Source organism: Cetorhinus maximus, chromosome 7 (assembly GCF_964194155.1).
Source record: "Cetorhinus maximus chromosome 7, sCetMax3.hap1.1, whole genome shotgun sequence".
NCBI classification, from domain to species: domain Eukaryota; kingdom Metazoa; phylum Chordata; class Chondrichthyes; order Lamniformes; family Cetorhinidae; genus Cetorhinus; species Cetorhinus maximus.
Genome location: NC_135885.1, coordinates 56,862,816 through 56,880,834, shown reverse-complemented (window position 1 = coordinate 56,880,834; position 18,019 = coordinate 56,862,816). Strand labels below are relative to the sequence as shown.

The following is an 18,019-nucleotide window of genomic DNA, read 5'->3' as shown; positions in this document are numbered from 1 at the left end:
CAATGGTCAGGGCCATTATGGCTGAAAGATCAGCACAATCAGTGGAACAGGAACTGGGATAATGTGGAGTCAGCGAACAAAGAGTACATGCAGACACAAATGACTGGAAAAGATTTCTGCACAAGGGTGTGGTGTGACCATGGGGGCATTTAAAGATGAGGTTGATGGGTCTTGAAATTAACAACAACTTGTATTTATATAGAATCATAGGGCAGAATTTTCCCCGGGTTGGGAGGGGTGAGTTGTGTAGGGGCGGGCGAGAGCAGGCGCGATCCCGATCAGCACCCTCGATCAGGTTCGCGCCACCATTTTATGTGGGGGGGCCAATTAAGGCCCGCCCAGCGTGACACGTGCCCGGAAGCACTGAGTGCTCCCTGTGCGGGCAGGGGGGTATTCCCTGAGTCGTGGCTCACGCATGCGCGGGAAAGAGTGCAGAAATCTCCCTGAGGCACCTCTGTGCCTCAGGGAGATTACTTAATGGTTTAAACATTGAAATAAAGAAATTAAAAACTTTTAAAACGTGTTCCCTCAGTGTCACATGAGCTGGGGCATGTCAATGAATTTTTTTTTTTAATTTTATTGAATTTTTAAACACTTCATGAAACCTCATCCCGCCCATGGATGGGGTTCCATGAAAAATATGAAGGCTCGCCTGGGCTCTTCGCCTGCCCGCCAACCTTAAAGTTGGATGGGCATCTCATTTTATTGATTCAATTAGTTTTTAACAGGCCTTTGACCGTTTGGCAGGCATGCAGCTGAGTCGGCTGTGCACCCGCCGAACTGAAAATCTAAATGACACGCAGTGACGTCGGGAGACCCGCCCGACATCACCACACGTCATTTAACCCGTCAACGAGCGGGCCCCACTCCTGCTTGCCGACCCGAAAATTCTTCCCATAGAATAGTTACAGTACAGAAAGAGGCCATTTGGCCTATTGTGTCTGTTCTGTAAGTGAAACTCTGCTAGTCCCCTTCCTTTTCCCCATAACCCTGCAAATTTTACTCTTCAGGTAATTATCTAATTCCCTTTCTGAAAGCCACAGTAGAATCTGCACCCACCACACACTCAGTGTATTCCAGATCCTAACCACCTGATGTGTAAGAAGGTTTTTTCCTCATGTTGCCTTTGGTTCCAAAAGGCATTTCGTACTGTGCCACACAACAAACTTGTTAGCAAAGTTATAGCTCATGGGATAAAAGGGACAGTAGCAACATTGATACAGAATTGGCTGAGTGGCAGGAAACAGAGAGTGGTGGTTAATGAATGTTTTTCAAACTGGAATAAGGTTTGTAGTGGAGCTCCCCAGGGGTCAGTGTTGGGACCCTTGCTTTTCCTGATATATATTAATGACCTAGACCTTGGTGCACAGAGCACAATTTCAAAGTTTGCGGATGATACAAAACTTGAAAGTATTGTGAACTATGAGGAGGATGGTATAGAAAAAGCTGGTGGAATGGGCAGACAGGTGGCAGATAAAGTTCAATGCGGAGAAATGTGAAGTGATTTATTTTGATAGGAAGAACATGGAGAGACAAGCTAAGCTAAAGGCACAAGTCTAAAGGGGATGCAGAAGCAGAGGGACCTGGGTGTATATCTGCATAAGTCGCTGAAGGTGGAAGGACAGGTTGAGAGAGTGGTTAATAAAGCATACAGTATCCTAGGCTTTACTGATAGGGGATAGAGTACAAGAACAAGGTGGTTATGTTGAACTTGTATCAGAAACTAATACAGCCTCAGCTGGACTATTGAATCCAGTTCTGGGTGTTGCACTTTAGGAAGGACGTGAAGGCATTGTAGAGAGTATAGAAAAGATTCACGAGAATGATTCCAGGGACAAGGAACTTCAGTTAGTAAGATAGATTGGAGAAGTTAAAATTGTTTTCCTTGGAGAAAAGAAGGCTGAGAGGAGATTTGATAGATGCATTCAAAATCATGAGGGACTCATAGACGTTTACAGCATGGAAGGAGGCCATTTGGCCCATCGTGTCCACACCGGTCAACAAAGATCTGACTACACTAAACCCATTTTCCAGTGCTTGGCCCATAGCCCTGGAGGCCCTGGCAATGCAAGTGAATATCTAAATGCTTCATAAATGTTACGAGAGTTTCTGACTCAACCATCCTTTCAGGCAGTGAGTTCCAGACTCCCACCACCCTGGGTGAAAAAATTTCTCCTTAGCTCCCCTCTTAGCCTTCTACCTCTTACTTTAAATCTATGCCCCCTAGTTATTGATCCCTCTGCTAATGAAAAAAGTGCCTTCCTATCCGCCCTATTTATGCCCCTCATAATCTTATACACCTCTATCAGGTCCCCTCTCAACCTTCGCTGCTCCAAGGAGAACAATCCCAGCCTATTCAATCTTTCCTTATAGCTCAGACCCACCAGCTCAGGAAGCATCCTGGTAAATCTCCTCTGCATCCTCTCCAGTGCAATCACATCCTTCCTATAATGTGGTGACCAGAACTGCATGCAGTACTCCAGCTGTGGCCTAACCAGCGTTTTGTACAGTTCCAGCATAACCCCCCTGCTCTTGTATTCTAAGCCTCGGCTAATAAAGACAAGTATCCCATATGCCTTCTTAACCACCTTATCTATCTGCCCTGCTACCTTCAGGGATCTGTGGATATGCACACCAAGGTCCCTCTGATCTTCAGTACTTTCCAGAGTCCTACCATTCATAGTCTAATCCCTTGACTTGTTAGCCCTCCCCTAGTGCATTACCTCAAATTTTTCAGGGTTGAATTCCATTTGCCACTGCTGTACCCACCTGACCAGTCCATTGATATCCTCCTGCAGTTTATGGCTATCCTCCTCACTATCTACCGCCCCACCAATTTTTGTGTCATCCGCGAACTTCTTGATCATACCCCCTACATTTAAGCCCAAATCATTTATGTACATCACAAACAGCAAAGGCCCCAGCACTGAGCCCTCCAGAACCCCACTGGAAACAGACTTCCAGTCACAGAAACATCCCTCTACCATCCACATCTGCTTCCTGCCTCTAAGTCAATTTTGGATCCAACGTGCCACTTTGCCTTAGATCCCATGGGCTCTTACTTTCTTGACCAGTCTGCCATGAGGGACCTTATCAAATGCCTTGCTAAAGTCTATGTAGACCACATCAAATGCATTACCCTCATCAACACTCCTGGTTACCTCCTCAAAAAACTCGATCAAATTTGTCAAACACGAACTTCCCTTACAAATCCATGCTGACTATCCCTGACTAATCCGTGTCTCTCCAAATATTCTGTCCCTCAGAATTCTTTCTAGTAACTTCCCCACCACTGAGGTTAGACTGATTGGCCTGGTCTATCCCTTCCTTCCTTTTTTAATAATGGGACAATGCTAGCAGTCCTCCAGTACTCTTGCACCTCACACGTGGCCAGAAAGGATTTGAAAATTATTACCAGGGCCCCTGATATCTGTTCCCTTGCCTCCCTAAACAGCCTGGGATTTATCCACTTTTAAGGCCGCTAAACCCGCTAATACCTCCTCTCTTTCTCTGTATATTAATTCAGTGAGTTTGGAGGCAGGGGCCATTTGAGCATTTAATCTGGTGGGAGGGTGCGGGGTGTGGACCCTGCCCCTTTCTCACCTCCACCTGACAGAGTCTGGGGCGAGAAAGCTAATGGAAGGCCTCCCCACACCTGGCAAGAGAAGGGAGAGCTTGCTGAGAGCCACCGCCTGTCCTTTCTTCCGACTCCCTCCACCCTGCTAGCAAGCAACCCCCTCCCCACGATCCCCATCCCTCCCTCACTTACCTATGGCCTGGAACCCTCAGCGATCCTAGGCATCTCTGATAGCGAATCACGATTTACCAGCAGTAGCTATCATTGCTGGTGGTACTGATGGGCAAAGGAGATTTACCAGCCTCTGATTGGCCAGCAGTTCTCAGGAGGAGGATTTTCTGCGCCTTGAGTCCTAAATCCCGAGAAAGGCGTGGCACCGGCCAGATGGGCACTAATCTCTGACGAGCCTTCCCCAATAGAGGTGACGTGGGGCTCCCACCGACTCTACAACTGACAGATGAGACACCTGTCACCAACATTAAATTCCTCCCAGGGTTTCTTGGTTGTGGGATGTGTGGCAAGAGGGGTGAATGGACATGGTGAAGTGGAGTGGGAGTCAGTGAGGTTAAGACCCCGATTTGCACAGTAAAGCAGCATATCTTGTTTTAGGCAGGCATGCTGCTCGACCATTTATGGACCCATGGTATATGGGATCAGGTGGGCTCAAGGTTCTCCCCACAGCTCTTGACCATCTGGTTTCCAGGCACAAAGTGGATAACCATGAGTTGAATTCCTACCCCATACAATTTGAATAAAGATTATTATTCAATAGAGAATAAATTACACTTGGATTTTATTTTTTAACATGTAGCTGTGCTGTTTTAACTTTGTGTTTGTGTACCTGGTTAGAAATCATACAAATGACTCTCTAAGGGATTCAATGCACTCTAATCCCCATTGTTGTGTAATTCCTGTTATTCTAATGTCTGTTACATGAGATTGTAAAATATTGTTCTGTCTGACAGAGAATACAGTTCTCTTGATGTTGTAAGCTTAATTGTATCTGCAGGTAGATGGTGCAATTGGTGCCAAAAAATCTTATCCTTCCATCTTTGGGTGAAAAGGGAAGTTTTCAGAGTTTGCCCTCATGGAGAGGTTATTTGTTAGAATCAGATTTCCTATTCTCACACATAAGGTTGCAGGCTTTAGTTTCCTGTTATTTATCAGCAGCAATGGTTTTTATTTCTCAGACTCTTTTCTATCCATATTACAGTAGAGTTAATTGAGTTTTGGCACTCAGTGGTTCCTGATACACAACTAAATATTTCATATGTCTCTGTGACAGATTGGAGGCCTCTACCTAGAGGGATGCAGCTTTGATGGGAATCGGCTTTCAGAAAACCAGCATGATTCTCCCAGCGTGTCAGCTGTGCCCCCTTGTTATATGGCCTGGATTCTTCAGGTACCAAATTGTTTAATCTCAACCTTTAAGCTCTTTATCCATCTTAATCAGTAATGTTGAAGACTATTTTAATGCCAGGACCCACTTGAAGCATAACCTACCTTTCTTTTACTGATGCCAATCAACCTAATGTGCATTTCCAGTAGCTTTAGTTTTATTTTAGATCAGTAATACAGCTTTGGACAGTAAGTTTGTATACATCCATGTTTAAAATGTGATTTAATTGGGTTCAATTTTTGCAAGGTAGCATGCATTGCATGTTATCTGTAACTGAAAAGCCAGTCAGAAGGCACCTTCAACAAAGGTACTGAACCATTTGTTAAACTACTAATCAAGCACCTAATGAGCTTAAACTTGCCAATGTTGACTAATTCTACTGTGTGTGCTCGTCTCCAGTGCTTTTTCTACTGAATGACTTGGGTAAAAATATGATTGATCAAATGTATCCACAAGGTCCTGTACTAGACCGAGATTAATGAATCTAAGTTTGTTAATGATACATAAGAACATAACAAATAGGGTCAGGAGTAGGCCATTCAGCCCCTCAAGGCTGCTCCGTCATTCAGTAAGATCATAGCTGATTTGCCCCAGGCCTCACCTCCTCTTTCGTGCCAGCTCCTCATAGCCCTCAACAACCCGATATTTCAAAAATCTGTCTACCTCCCCTTTAAATACTTTCAGTGATCTAGCTTGCACAACTCTCTGGGGTAGAGAATTCCAGAACATTCACTACCCTCTGAGAGAAGAAATTCCTTCGCATCTCAGTTTTAAATGAGTGTCCCCTTATTCTGTAACTATGGGCAGAATCTTCGGTGTAAAATGACACGCGGTGACGTTGGGCGTGCGTCCCGACGTCACTGCGCGTCATTTAGATTTTCAGTTCGGACAGCACGCAGCTGTCTCGGCTGTGCACCCGCCAAGCTGTAAAAGACCTATTAAGGCCATTTAAAAAGCCAATAAAGCAATTAGCTGAGCTGCCCTTAAGGTTGCTGGGCAGGGAAAGAGCCCAGGCAGCCTTCGCATTTTTCATGGCACTTCATCCACAGGCGGGATGAGGTTTCATGAACGTTTTTAAAGTGTTAGAAAAATTTTTAATAAAATTAATGGACATGTCCCAGCTCATACGACAGTTTCACATGAGGGCCATGTCCTTAAAATTTTTATTTACCTTTAATCAATGTTTTATAAGTCAAAGTAATCTCCCTGAGGCACCGCACATGCGCAAAAAGGCGTACTCCCTGACTTAGGCATCCCCGCCCGCACAGGGAGCGCTCAGCGCTTCCGGACGCAAGTCACGCTGGGTAGGCCTTAATTGGCCTGCCCACGTAAAATGGCGGTGCCCAGTCGATTGGGGGCACCCATCGGCTGCGCACCCGCCCGCGCCCACCCCCGCACAACTCCCCCGACAGGGAGAAAATTCTCCCCTATGCCCCCTAGTTTGAGATTCCCCCACTAGTGGAAACACATTTTCAACATCTACACTGTCAAGCCTCCTCAGAATCTTGTACGTGTCAATAAGATCACCCCTCGTTCTTCTAAACTCTAACGAATAAAGGCCTAACCTGTTTAGCCCTTCTTGATAAGTCAACCCCTTCAACCCAGGTATCAGCCTAGTGAAGCCTTCAATGCCAGCATACCCCTTCTTAAATACGGGGACCAAAACTGTACACAGTACTCCAGGTGTGGCCTCACCAATACCCTGTACAGAAGACTTCCATATTTTTAAACTCCAACCCCATAGCAATACAGGCCAAAATTCCATTTGCCTTCTTAACTACTTGCTGCACCTGCATGCTAACTTTTTGTGTTTCATGTACAAGAACACCTAGATCCCTCTGTGCTGCACTGTTTTGGAGTCTCTCTCCATTTAAATAATAGTCTGCCTTTTGATTCTTCCTACCAAAGTGCATTACCTCACACTTTCCTACAATAAACTCCACCTGCCAAGTTTTTGCCCACTCTCTCAACCTATCTATATCCCCTTGCAGATTCCTTATGTCCTCATCACAACATGCCTTCCCACCTATTTTTGTATTGTCAGCAAATTTGGATACATTACACTCTGCCTCCTACTCCAAGTCATTAATACAGATAGTAAATAATTGAGGCCTAAGGACTGATCCTTGTGGCACTCCACTAGTTACCTCTTTCCAACCTGAAAAAGACCCATTAATCCCGACTCTCTGTCTTCTGTGTGTTAACCAATCTTCAATCCATGCTAATACATTATCTCCAATACCGTGAGCTCCTATCTTGTGCAATAACCTTTTATGTGGCACCTTATCGCATGCCTTCTGGAAATCCAAATACACTACATCTACCAGTTCCCCTTTATCAACTCTGCTTGTTATATCCTCAAAGAACTCTAGCAAATTTGTCAAACATGATTTCCCTTTCACAAAACCACGTTAACTCTGTTTGATTGCGTTAAGCTTTCCTAAATATCCTGCTATTTCTTCCTTAATAATGGACTCAAGCATTTTCCCAACGACAGTTGTTAGGCTGACTGGCCTAGAGTTTCCTGCTCTGTGTCTCCCTCCCTTCTTGAACTGGGGTGTCACATTAGCGGTTTTCCAATTCGCTTGGACCCTCCCAGGATCCAGTGAGTTCTGGAATATTTCAACCAATGCCTCCACTATCTCTGCAGCCACTTCCTTTAAAACCCTTGGATGCAGGCCATCAGGTCCTGGCGACTTATCTGCCTTTAGTCCCACTTGTTTGTTAAACACTTTGTCCCTCGTGATAGAGACTGTTACAAGATATTTCCTCCTATTAGCTCCTTGCTTATCTGAGATCTTAGGGATGTTTATAGAATTCTCCACCATGAAGACCGATGCAAAATATTGGTTTAAGTTATCTGCCATTTCCCTGTTCCCCATTATCAATTCTCCAGTCTCATCCTCCAAGGGTCCCAACACTCACTTTAGCCACTCTCTTTCTTTCTATATACCTGTAGAAGCTCTTGCTGTCTGTTTTTATATTTTTTGCCAATTTACTTTCATAATCAATTTTCTCCCTCTTTATTAGCTTTTTAGTCATCTGCTGCTGGTTCCTAAAAGAAATTCCCAATCCTCTGGCCTACCACTAGTTTTCGCCGCTTTGTATGCCTTAGTTTTTGATTGGATACTCTTCTCGACCGCCTTTGTTAACCACGGTGCTTCATCCTTCTCATCGAGTCCTTCTTTTTGACCTTGATAATTTTTTGCTGAGCTTTATGAAATATCTGCTTAAATGTCTGCCACTGCTCATCCATTGACCTTCCCCTCAGTCTAGCTTCCCAACCTGCTTTAGACAACTGTTTCTTTATACCTCTGTAATTGCCCTTATAGGCTAGGTGGGAATGTAGGCTGTAAGGAGAACACAAAGAGGCTGAAAAGATATGGGGCAGAATTTTACGTTTGGCATGCAGGTATATGCCCGACACGCCCGAGGATAATATGCCGTGTGATGACATCAGGCGTGTGTCCCAACGTCCTCGCGCAATATTTCCTTCAGCGGGCGCGCGCTAGAGTCGGCTGCACACCCGCCAATAATTCAAAGGCCTATTAAGGCCATTAACAAGCTAATTAAAATTAAATTAACACTGCCCGTCCAACCTTACGGTTGGTGCACAGGTGAAATGGCCGAGCAGCCTTTACATTTTTTAGGAAACCTCATCCACGAGCGGGATGAGGTTTCCTAAATCAAATAAACATTAACTAAAAACTTTATTTTTGAATTATGAGGGGACACGTTTTTAAAAATTTTCACTGTCTTTATTAATTTTTATAAAAAGCGCTTTAATCTCCCTGAGGCAGCTCCGTGCCTCAGGGAGATTGAAGCGTTCTTTCGCGCGCATGTGCGAACTGCGCGTCAGGCCCATTCTCCTTCCTCCCCCTGCCCGCACAGGCAGCGCTCTGTGCTGCCGCTCGTGATCCACGCAGGGTGGGCCTTAATTGGCCCGCCCGCGTGAAATCACACAGCGGAGCTGATCGCAGGCAGCCCGCTCCCACCAAGCCTGCCCGACGAGGGAAAAATTCTGTCCATGGTCAAGCGAATGAGCAACAATCTGACAGATGGAGTATAATGTGGGAAAGTGTGAGGTTTTTCACTTTAGTAATAGGAAAGCAGAATATTTTTAAATGCTGTGAAACTTGTAAGTGTTGATGTTCAGAGGGACTTGCGTGTACTCATACATGGAACACAGAAAGTTACCATATCGGTAGAGCAAGCAATTAGGAAGACAAATGGCTTCTTGGTCTTTATTACAAGGGAATTGGAAGTCTTGCTAGAATTGTACAGGTCTTTGGTGAGATCACACCTGGAAAACTGTGCACAGTACTGGTCTCCATATTTAAGGAAAGATATGCTTGCCTTGGAAGCAGTACAGAGAAGATTCACTAGATTGGTTACTAGGATGGGAAGGTTGCCCTATGATGGGAGGCTGAGTAAATTGGACTTCTACTCTCTAGAGTTTAGAAGAATGAGAGGTGATCTCATTGAGACATACAAGATTCTGAAAGGGCTTGACAGGATAGACACTGATAGACACTATTTCCCCTAGCTGGGAATCCGGAAAACAGGGCTCAGACTCGGGACAAAGGCTGATTATTTAGGACTGAGATGAAAAGAAATTTCGTCATTCAAAAGATTGTGAACCCTTGAAATTCTCGAGCCAAAGGTTGTGGATGTTCCATCATTGAATATATTTAAGGCTGGGATAGACAGATTTTTGGCCTCTCAGGGAATCAAGGGTTATGGAGCAGGCAGGAAAGTGGAGTTGAGGCAGAAGATCAGTTATGATCATATTGAATGGTGGAGCAGCCTTGAGAAGCCATATGGTTTACTCCTGCTCCCATTTCTTATGTTTGCTCATAATAGCAACCATTATTCATTTTGATTCTAAAATAATAGAGGCCTATATTGAAAGTGCTAGCTTATCACCAGCTATAGAATGCATAGGTAGAGACTCATGCAACAAGTCAGTAATTTTGCAAAACTGTAAAGATGTAATTATATAGCATGTTGAAAAGGAGTGTTAGAACTCAACAGTTCAACCCCTCGTACCCAGGAAGTATAATTGATTATATAAAAGGAAAAAGCTGGAACTCTGAAATAATAATAAAAAATGATGGTGATGCACAGAAAATTGACCAGTATCTGAAAGTAGAAAACATAGGTTAATGCTATCACTTCTGATAAGTGAACTCACTTCAAATGGCACTTTTCTGTTTTTGCAGATTCATGGATCTATTGCACAGCTCCAGTATTTCCTTTGTGTATTCCCAATGCAATTAAGTAATGTCTATTATATTGATAATGTCAAGATGGAGTATACATTCATGATATTTGTAAATTTTTACTAGTAAGCACTGTAATAACTGAAAAGTGACAAAGCATGCAAGTACTTTTAAAATAGTACCAGAAGTAGAAAGCCTGGGAAGATTAGCTCCAACATAACTCTCTAGTGCCCCACTCGCCCAACCAGCCTGATCAACCGTAGTGCGGACAAAGTCCGTGGACAAGCAAAGCTGCGCCTTGAGCATCCAGATTTGGTGAACAGGCCATTTGTGCATCCAGCCCAAGCAGGACCTTGCACCAAGAAATGGGCATAGAAACACAAGATCAGCTATAAGCTCAGCACTGACAGTCTGCTTCAAAGCCTTCTGGCTGCTGTTGAAGAAGACCTCCAGCCATCACATCTTGCAGCCTGGCTCCTTCAGGCTCATCAATCTGAGAAGGACCAAACACAAGACCTAGGCCAGAATTATACGTTAATCAGGCGGGTGCGCGTCCAACCTGAACACACATGAAATTGTGCGAAATGACATTGGGCGTGCGTCCTGACATCATCACGCACGCGAGCAATATTGAGGCTGGCGGGAGCGTGCGTGAGTTGGTGCCGTGCCCGCTGACAATTAAAGGGCTAATTAAGGCCATTAAAAACTCTATAGTCCACGATTTTATGTTTCCTGTACGATTTCACGCTAGCTGCACGGGAAAAACGGGCAGGCGTGCAGCTCATTTTTAATGAAACCTCATCCAAGGGCGGGATGAAATGTCCGGGGTGAAATATAACAAAGAAAGATATCTGGGGACTGATGTTTTTTGAGTTCTGCTGTCAGCTGCTTGAGTGTGTTACATAGACACAGTTTGGTGCATTTTTCTCTTTAATATGTTCACATCTGCAGCTCCCTGAGGCAGCTCTGCAGCAACTATCTGCCTTCAGGAAGCTCACTAGAAATTCCCACCCGCACCCTCACTTTTGTTGGTGCCCCACCCTCTTTCTGCGCCGCCCCCCCCCGACTTTTGGCAGCACTGAGGCTCTTTCAGCACATGTTTCACCCTATCTGGCCGTTAGTTGGCTGATTGCGGGTGAAAGTACATTTTGGTCTGCTTCCGGGCCCGCCAACTTAGTGCGCATGCCAAGCGTGAAATTCAGGCCCTAATGTCAGCTTCTTCTGATGTGCCGCAAAATTGGCAGCCCTCCATAGCTCCAACTAGAAGCTGAGGTCGGAGAGCCAGGAAATTCCCTTCCATCTCAGTTTCACGATCGTCTTTATCCTCTACCTGTTGTCTGTTTTGGCCTCAGACGTCCTCTGTAATCTGATATAAAGGGCATGGAATTTGGCGTAACAATTCCTGCCCTCTTCACAGAGCTTGGGAACTTCCTGTTTCCCAGATGCTATAAAAAGGAATATCTGCACTATGCTTCCAGCACAAAGCAGTTTGCCACATAAATTATCTAAAAGAAGTTGAAACATTAACACCTGACTATTTCAGTTGCATATTCAAAATTTCAGTCCCTGCTAAAATGTGATTGATTTGCATAAATCCTGGAGAGTCTGTATTCATTTGAAATGGAGTTGCTGCATTAGGCTGCTGCAAACATATATTTCATGCAAAATTACTGATGAATTTATAAATGGGATGCCCACACCCATCTGTGTGTTTGTTCAGGCGATTGTTAAATTTGTCAGCAATTTGATGAATCCCCGCTGGCCACCTCAAACAGGTAATAAAAGCAAAATACTGTGGATGCTGAAGATTTGAAATAAAAACAGTGAGTGCTGAAAAAATGCAAGCAGCATCTGTGGAAAGAGAAACTGAGTTAACATTTCAAGTCCAATATGACTCATCTTTGGAAGTTTTTGAAGAATTCATGAACCATCTACCAGCAATAAGGCCCACTCCAGCGACTTCTCCTTCCAGCCTTGCCTGGACAAATCTTCCAGTGTCTTTAGAATGCACACATCTCTTTGACTTGAGACCTCCCTCCCTCCTGCATTCTGCCTGGTAGTTCACAGAAAAGCAGCACACTCCTCTCTGCTGACCACACTAGCTCAGCCTTTTGTCTTTTTGAGAGACTGCTCTCTCTCTCTTTCTCTCTAAAACTTCAGAGATCAAAAGTCTTCCCACAGTCAGCCCAGCTGCTCTTGGCTTTGTTTTCAGGTATGAAATATGGCATATACATTTCTGTAGCCCCCTGTCACCAAGGTAACCAAGCCACACAACTTGTTGTCAGGCAGAAATCATAGCAGATCACTTGACTCTGTTCAATCCTCCATTTCACCTTGAATTAAAGAGACAGTCCAAAACATTATCATCTTATAAATCCTTGCATTCACGACAGTGGAATAAGCCAGTTGAACCTTCAATGTAGTCCCATCCAGGTCACTGACAGAAAAGTGAGGCTGGAGGGCTGGGAATGACATTTCTTTGAGAGCAGCACCCAAACCCTCGACCTCTACCATCTAGGTCAGGGGCAGCAGACGCATGGAAACACCACCAGCTGCAAGTTCCCCCTCAAGCCACACACTGACTTGGAACTATATAACCGTTCCTTCACTGTCACCAGGTCAAAATCCTGGAACTCCCTAACAACACTGTGGGCTTACCTACACCACATGAACTGCAATGATTCAAAAATTAGGCTCACAACAAACCACTCAAGGACAATTAGGGATGGAGAATAAATACTGGCCTTGCTAATGACACTCACATCCTAAGAACGAAAAGAAAGTATTTTATATAGTCCAGCCAGATCTGGCGGTGAATGTCTAAACTAGTTGTTCATCATATCCGTTTAAATCTTGGACTTGAGGGAGCAGAGATGAGAGCCTTACTGGGGAAATGGCCAGGATGAGAAAGAGTAATGGGTTTAATGGGAACTAGAATATCAAGATGGAGGTGAGAGTGTGGTTGGGCAGATCAATAGCTGCAGAAATGTCTTGATGAATGGAGGTCCAAAGGCTTGATAGTTGGGATTTTGAAATGGCAAATTGCATTTGTAAATAATTTGGGAAAATTTTTCCATGGCAAGCACAGAAGGAAGTAAGATTTGGGGGAAGAAAGCAATACAAAGAGTGATCAGGGGTGGCCCTGTGATTGACACAATGGTAATTCTTTTTGCTGAAATGGCCTCCTTACTTTAGCCTCTGCATGTAGCAAATTGTTGAACCTTCACCTTAATTCATTGCGCTGTCTATCCTCTGACTTCTCTGCTCCCTGTTGTGAATAAAAGAAAAAGTGTCCCTCCTACCTCTTAATAAGCCAGACAAAATATTAATAAAATGTTCCTGAATCTTAGGGGTTTAAGATCACAATCCAGGCCATTGACTGCCTCAATGTTTCTGTTCTCACTCAGTGTACCCATCACCAAGAATCCACCCAGTATTTTGTAGTTTTGGTGTAATGGTGGACTACAGGTTGGGTGTCTCCTTTTCCAACCCACCCTCCCTTATACCAATAGCCTTGTTTGTGGCAGGTGGAGATTCTGGGCCTTACAAGACCATCAGGAAACTCTATTAATGCTTAGAGAAACTTTACAAGAGATGCAAGGAAATTTGTTATGTTAGTCTTCACTGAAACAATAGAATGGCTATACTCCTAGAAACCAATCCAGGGAGAAAAAAAAACACTCTAACAAATTGCTGAATAACCTGTCATACCTACTTCCCATTAATGTACAGTTGCTTACATTTTAGAAATGTTTATCTGTAAAGATGTGGAAGTTAGTTTTCAACCAAGGCCTTTTATGCTCTGACAGTTTACCAGAAAGTTGTGACACAAAAGGACACGCTGTCCAAGACTGTTCATTGTTTGCTTGCCTTCGTATTTCCTGTTTTGATCAAATTGTTAGTTCCTGTTGATTTATCTGGCTCAGACACCCAAAAGCTGCCTGCTGATGATTTCACAAAACTGTTTTAGCTCTTTTATTCTCTCAGTTGTTTTTGGCTTTGGTTAACATTAAACTTGAACCTTTTTTGCAGGATGCTAATGGGCCATACTCTCCTGAAGAGTGCATTTCGTTGCCAGTGTATACCAGCGCTGAACGGGATCAGGTAGTAACAAACATTGATGTCCCCTGTGGAGTCAACCAGGACCAATGGATTCAGTCTGGGGCAGCTTTATTCCTGAAGAATCAGTGATTTATTTTTTGTGTTTTTAGCAGAATCTTTGAAACATGTTATCTCAAATTTTAAAAAAAAGATTCCTTGTTTATGTATTGAACATCCTGTTGATGCAGCGTGCTTACTGCCTATCACATTTGGTACATTGTAGTACAAAATACACCAGAGTAAGACAATATTTCTGTTTAACTAAATTTTTACAGTACTTTAATTAGAAATAATCGAAACAATTCAGATTTCTGCAATTAATTACTACCTTGTTTTCATTCATTCCATACATTATGGGCAGAATTTTGACCCCCGTCGGGGGGGCGGGGGGGGGGTTGTCTGGGGGCGGGCGGGAGCGAGCGTGAACCCAATCGGCACAGAGGTGCCTCAGGGAGATTAGTTTAAGTTTAAAATTTCTAAATAAAGTATTTGAAAACGTTTAGAACATGTCCCCTCATGTGACAGTGTCACATGAGCTGGCACATATCAATGATTTTTAAAATTTTATTAAATTTTTAAACACTTCATGAGTTAAACACCCGTGGATGAGGTTCCATGAAAAATGCGAAGGCCACCTGGGCTCTTTGCCTGCCCGCAAACCTTAAGGTTTGACGGGCAGCTCATTTAATTGTTTAATTAGTTTTTAACAGGCCTTAATAGGCCTTTGACAGTCACTGCCCAACGTCACCGCGCGTCATTGTACGCGTCGGCAAGCGGGCCTCGCCCCAGCTCACCAGCCAGAAAATTCAGCTCTATGACTATTGATTATTGGAAAGGAAATGTTTCTGAATGATTATCATCTTACATAACCTCAGGAATGTGTTTCTCGCTCTTTGTGATCTCTAAGATATTGCTTGTTCGTACTTTTATAGTTAATGTTGAAGCTTAATGTCACACAAGTTATCCTACTCTTTTGTGCTTTTATGAATGGCTACCAAAGATGAACATTCCACTGCGTATTGTTTATAACAGTGAAATTTAGTTATCAGAATAAAGAAATGGATTGATGTGCCTTCTTTCATTTTATTTATTAATGTCAGATTATAGGACAAGATGCCTGTTTAGGCAGTATTTTCTGATAAAGCAGGCCTTGAATTCCAGCTAATTTATGCTTCATTTGTGTTCCAAGACTGATGCCTAGCTTCAGAAATGATTGCATAAAGATAAATGCAGATGTGATGCCAAGACCAATCCAAGAAGTGATTCTTCTTAGGAGTCGAACTGTCGTAGCAACCTAACAAATGCCATCAATGACACAGGCAATCAATAATTATCATTTTTTTTCTGGATTGATTTCATGTTCAGACTTATTTTAATATCATGGGACCCTAATTTATATTATGAGACATCTTTAGAGACCCAGCCAACACTTCACACGTCTGTGTCTTATGGACGCCTCACCTGTCTGTGTCCAGGCAGCACCTCAGTAATCTGTGTCCGTTGGAACTTCACCCTTCTGTGTACAGCCAGCACCTCATTGGCTAGGGTCTCTGTACTCCCTACCCCTTATCTTGAATTTAAAAATAACCATGTGGGCTTTCATTGGAATCTATCGACCTCAGCCTTAAAAATCAAGAATAAGACTTTGGGTTGGATTTTACACAGAGGTGATGCACTTGTTGCACGCTGGGAGGCCACAATCAGATTTTGCAGTCTTCTGGCAGTTAATGGCTTGAGGTGTGGTTTCTGCCTCCATGTGGAAGGATGTCCCGCCTCCAAGAGCTGCCAGCCAATCAGATGGCCAACAGCTCTCCAGTTCCAGTAGCACCACAAGTAATGGTGGCCACTGCTGGGGCTGCAACCAGCCCCTGATGAAGAGCCATGGAAGAGGCCGGACTGGAAGGTAAGCGGGGTCGCCTTGCTGGGGCCATTCAGGCAGGCCCTGGTGATGGGCGAGGGTTCTTAATCAGGAGGCCAGGGTGGAGGTCAAACATGGGCGGGGCCCTTTCTGCTTCTGTTGGCCACAGGTTATTTGGCAGCCTCACCATATGGCAAGGGCACCCTGCCACTGGTAAAATACCAGCGGTGGTGAGCGGGGGCCCTTAAGTGACCTTCAATTGGCCCAAGAGCAGGTGGGCCATCCAACAGCTCCCCTATCACTAGTAAAATACCAATGATGGTCATGACAGCCCCTGCCATCACACCCAATTTTACATTCCTGGCCCCTGAGAGGTCGTAAAATTCCAGCCTTTGAGATCATTCTTAAAGAAAAAAAAGTACAATGACATATTTCTTTTTACCCTCTTTGGAGATAATGAAATAGAACACTGATATTTTGAGTTCTGAGTAGAATTGATAAATTGAAACAATGAAGGTAAATGTCCACACAAAGGATCCTGTCAATATCAGTGTCTTTTTGCTCTGGCCCGCAATTAGTGTTGCATAAAATAATGTAACTATTTCCTCGAGTAGGGGAATCTAGAACATGGGACCTTAATCTTAAAATTAGAACGGGTTGGAATGATGTTTAGACAGCATTTCTTCAGACAAAGGGTATTGAAAATCAGAAATACGCTTCCCCAAAAAGCAGTAAATGTTGTGTTCATTTAGATTTTCAAGACTGAGATTAATAGATTTCCATTAAGCACAGATATCAGGGGATATGGAACAAAACTGGATAGATGGAGTTGAGGTGCAGATTGACCATGATTTTTTAAAAATTCTTTCACAGAATGTGGACATCGCTGGCTAGGCCAGCATTTATTGCCCATCCCTAATTGCTGTTGAGATGGTGCTGAGCTGCCTTCTTGGACCACTACAATCCATATATAGGTATAGGTACTCTCACATTGCTGTTAGGGATATCAAGATCCATGGCGAACCATTGGACAACATTAATAATTTCTTATTCCTTGGGAGCCTCCACTCAGCGAGGGAAGTCATTGATGATGGAACTCAACAACGCCTCCAGCGTGCCAGTGCAGCCTTCAGTCATCTGAGGAAAAGAGTGTTTGATGATAAAGACCTGAAATCCGGCACCAAGTTCATGGTCTACAGGGCTACAGTGCTACCTGCCCTCTTGTATGAGTCAGAGACATGGACAACATAAATCCCTGGAGAAATATCACCAGCAATGCCCCCACAAAATCCTGCAAATTGAATAGCAGGATAGGCATTCTAATATAAGTGTCCTCACTCAAGCCAACATCCCCAGTATTGAGGCACTGGTTATGGCTAATCAGCTACGTTGGGCGAGCCACATCGTCTGCATGCCTGACACAAGACTCCCAAGACAAGCTCTCTGCTCCAAGCTTTGTCATGGTAAGCGATTGCCAGGAGGGCAGAGGAAACGTTTCAGGGACGCCCTCAAAGCCTCCGTGAAAAAATGCAACATCCCCACCAATTTGTGGGAATCTTGCTCGAGGCTGCCCAAACTGGAGAAGAAGCACTCGCAAAGATGTCAACGACTGCCAAAAATATCTCTGACAGGTCCAGCTGGAGGCCAAGCACAAACAGCGAAAGGAGTGTACTAAAATAGAGCGTCCCACCCATCTGCCTCATGGAACACTACCTGCCCCAGCTGTGGCAGAGTGTGCAGGGCCAGCATTGAACTTTTGAATCACCTCAGGTCCCACAACTCTGGTGTGGAAGAAAGTCATCGTTGGTCCCGAGGGACTGCCTAAGAAGAAGAAGCTATTAGGGAAGGAGTTCCAGGATTTT

At 44.1% G+C, this 18,019-nt stretch overlaps 1 protein-coding gene across 2 annotated transcripts in view; it reads left to right on the top strand.

Moving 5' to 3' along the window:
• The window catches only part of dync2h1 (dynein cytoplasmic 2 heavy chain 1), a 766,235-nt gene extending 750,868 nt beyond the window's left edge, over positions 1-15,367 (top strand). For both annotated transcript variants that reach the window (XM_078545532.1, XM_078545531.1), the window contains exons 89-90: positions 4,863-4,979; positions 14,231-15,367. In XM_078545532.1, coding sequence (XP_078401658.1) covers positions 4,863-4,979; positions 14,231-14,389 — 276 coding nt within the window. In that variant the 3' untranslated portion in view covers positions 14,390-15,367. The remainder of the gene's footprint in view (positions 1-4,862; positions 4,980-14,230) is intronic.
• The last annotated feature ends 2,652 nt before the right edge of the window (positions 15,368-18,019 follow it).